This window comes from Dipteris shenzhenensis, chromosome 13 (genome assembly GCF_047967505.1).
Source record: "Dipteris shenzhenensis isolate YYH24624 ecotype China chromosome 13, Dip_SZ_1.0, whole genome shotgun sequence".
Classification (NCBI taxonomy): Eukaryota; Viridiplantae; Streptophyta; class Polypodiopsida; order Gleicheniales; family Dipteridaceae; genus Dipteris; species Dipteris shenzhenensis.
Window position 1 is genome coordinate 30,847,114 of NC_141608.1, and position 2,741 is coordinate 30,849,854.

The following is a 2,741-nucleotide window of genomic DNA, read 5'->3' on the forward strand; positions in this document are numbered from 1 at the left end:
CAGTTTATATGATCGATGGGATTTCATGTTGACATTGGGCAATTTCCTTTTGACCACGATTTGCCCTTGCATGATTCCGTCCATCTTTCTTTGGATCTGATACAGCCACAACTGTTCAGTTCTGTAATTCGATGGCGCCCAAATAGCAGTATGTCTTGCAGGTCGCAGATCTGCCCAGTGCAAGAACTCGATCGAAAATATACCTCTAGCAGGCGCAGCGCAGTATGATCATCTCGATCACTATTTGACGTTGCCATCGCAGCTTAAGCGCAGCAAATTGCTCTCGGATCATGCCAGAAATGCGGGAGAGCTTTCTGCTCAGAATTGAATCGATGTCCGAAGCTCCGGCCTAGTAATCAAAGCAAAAATGGGAGGTTCTCTCCGAGTTGTTCAAGCTCGAACTGCCTCGCCGATGCGGCCAGCGGTTGCATGCTGTAGTCCGGCATGAAAGGCTCCTTTTGGAACACCACAGGGGCTGTGTTGTTGGGACGTTGAACCAGTTGCTTGCACACCTCCCCTCTGAACGATAGCGCGCCGTGATAGTGGTAGTATCTCAGCTTTTCTCCTTTCACCTGCGTGCTCCTTCCCCTCAAATTCTCAGTCAGATGAACTCCCGTCGCGTAGACATTGCGTGGTTGTATTGCATATTTCCGATCGCGCCTCACTCCCCTCTTCACAGAATTGAAAACAAGTTTCTCGAATCCCCATTGCCTGCACGCAGAAGTTCATTCGTCAAGGGTTAACGAGAAGACGAGAAGACACAATTACACGAAGAACCGTAATTTATGGAAGGCACTAAACTTATAAGCATCTCAGCAGCGCGAGAAAGACTTACTCGCTCCGATTTGTTTGCTTGTCGTTGAGGCAGAGTTCGCTGGACATGGGCCTTTGCTCGATGAAAATTTGCGTGAATCGCGAATGCTCGGCGAGGAGAGACTGCAAAGAAGAGTTCTCCGGCATATAAAGGAACTCGTCCACGTCGAAGAAGAAAGTCCAATTTGCTAGAAACCGTGTCCTGTGCAGGCAATCGTTGACGATGAGGAACTGGTTGTGGTAGTAACCGTCGAATTGTTCCTGGTCTCGCACATCTTGTATGGTGATGCGTCCAGCTTTAATCCATGGCTCCAGGATAATCTGAACGCTAGGATGTATCCCTCCAGCATCGTAGAGGAAGAAGTGAGAGCGAGGGCCAAAGAACTTGATGTGATATGCAACCCATTCGCGAAGCCTTTGCGGGCTGATATCCCCAAACAGAGGCGATCCGCAGTAGACATACTCGAATGGATATGGCGGATTGAAAACCGTATCATTGTAATCCCCCGGGTATTCGCGAAGCACCACCATGCGCTCTGAGTTCTTACCAAACGAAGTTCCAGGTGAAGCATATAATATCAGATCTCCACCCTCTGAATCTGTTCCGACATCCTCCTGGAAACTGCAGCCCACCACTACGACGGTATAGACGCGGCCATAGCCCCAATCTGGGAGCATCTTTGTAACCTTGCCTTCCACAGTACGAGTGTTCCTTGATGAGATCCATTCGCACTTGAAACTAGCATTCGCAAATACATGAACGGGCTTGGAGCCCAAACCTACAACCGAGAAATCTCTTGGTCCCCCTCTGTAAGCTCCCATTTCTATGAAGAGATAAGCTCCCGTTCCGACCGGGAAGAACCGCCACCTTTCGGCCAAGTTCGGGTTCGACCTTGCGGGCCGAGCGTCAAAGACAGCGGCATGAGAGCTGTTCACGGAAGAGACACGAGATGTTGAATGAGTCGTATTTTGAGAGTTGGTTAAATATTTACTCGATTTGAGGACGACCGGTTCGCCATTGAAGCATGGCAAACATGCGGTGGATCGGTAAACAGCGATGGGGAATTGCGAGATGACGATCAGAAGAGCAAGGAAAGAAGCAAGAGCGACGAGGAGGGTGATTTTGCGCATTTCGATGCAAGGAAGGGAAGGGAAAAGCGAGGGGGAGGGATGGAAGGTGGCATGATCGGGGGAGTCTGAGGGCTTACCTTTAAGGAACTCATGAAGGGCCATATTGAGGGAAGGGCAACTGAGAAGCTAGGAGGAGGAGGAGGAGGAGGAAGATGATGATGGTAATAAACAGGGATGAGCGGAGGCAAGGAAGTATAGAAAGGTGGTGGATGGCGATGAGGACGTGGGAGCGGAGGAGCGTTGAGTGGAAGCGAGGCAATGGGAGATCTATATTTGGAAGCGAGCTAAGATGTGAAGATTGAAGAAGAAGATGAGATTGATTGAAAGATACAAAGCAAATTAAAATTGTTGGCGATGGGAAGATCTAGGGCTGATCAGGGGAGTTGCAACTGAGGACGGAGGGCTGATCATGTGGGAAGCTTCAACTTTTTCTCGTAGGGTATAGTTTTTTCTTTTACGGCAGTTGATGATGGACAGCAAGCTGCAGCTGTGCCATTAGATTAGATTTTACGGTGCTTGCTCATTCCAGATGCAAAGTGCAAACTAATACAGTAGAAAATAAGGCACGCAACGGATTTTATAATTAACGCCTCCACTCCTCAATTCCGTCGGTCATTCCGACTTATACCACCCCACACATCCGTCCTCTCCCCGACTACGAACGTCTACTATGGACGTCAGCTCTGCGAGCTTATAGTGATTTGATCTGACTCGATCAATCGCGTTCCTATTCAAGATGAGAGAGCGACCGCGAGATGGACATTCAACAGAAAATCAGTGGCGCGCACCGGTGGATC

At 49.2% G+C, this 2,741-nt stretch overlaps 1 protein-coding gene across 2 annotated transcripts; it reads right to left on the reverse strand.

Annotated features, from left to right (window-relative positions):
* Positions 1 to 244: 244 nt before the first annotated feature.
* On the reverse strand, positions 245 to 2,339 carry LOC147895285 (galactan beta-1,4-galactosyltransferase GALS1-like). Of its 2 annotated transcripts, XM_087383963.1 has the most exons (3): positions 2,022 to 2,339; positions 836 to 1,741; positions 245 to 711 (listed from the first exon to the last, which is right to left on the reverse strand). In XM_087383963.1, the coding sequence occupies exons 2-3, from the start codon at positions 1,633 to 1,635 to the stop codon at positions 357 to 359; spliced, it is 1,155 nt and encodes a 384-aa protein (XP_087240089.1). In that variant the 5' UTR covers positions 1,636 to 1,741; positions 2,022 to 2,339; the 3' UTR covers positions 245 to 356. The 2 variants fall into 2 exon arrangements, with proteins under 2 accessions (XP_087240089.1, XP_087240088.1); XM_087383962.1 differs by having other exon boundaries at positions 836 to 2,339.
* Between the last annotated feature and the right edge of the window lie 402 nt (positions 2,340 to 2,741).

Coding starts and splice junctions, on each gene's coding strand:
- LOC147895285 (XM_087383962.1), bottom strand. CDS start 2,046: ATGGCCCTTCATGAGTTCCTTAAAGGTAAGCCCTCAGACTCCCCCGAT. Junction 712..835: donor AAGCAAACAAATCGGAGCGA/GTAAGTCTTTCT, acceptor TTCTGCGTGCAG/GCAATGGGGATTCGAGAAAC.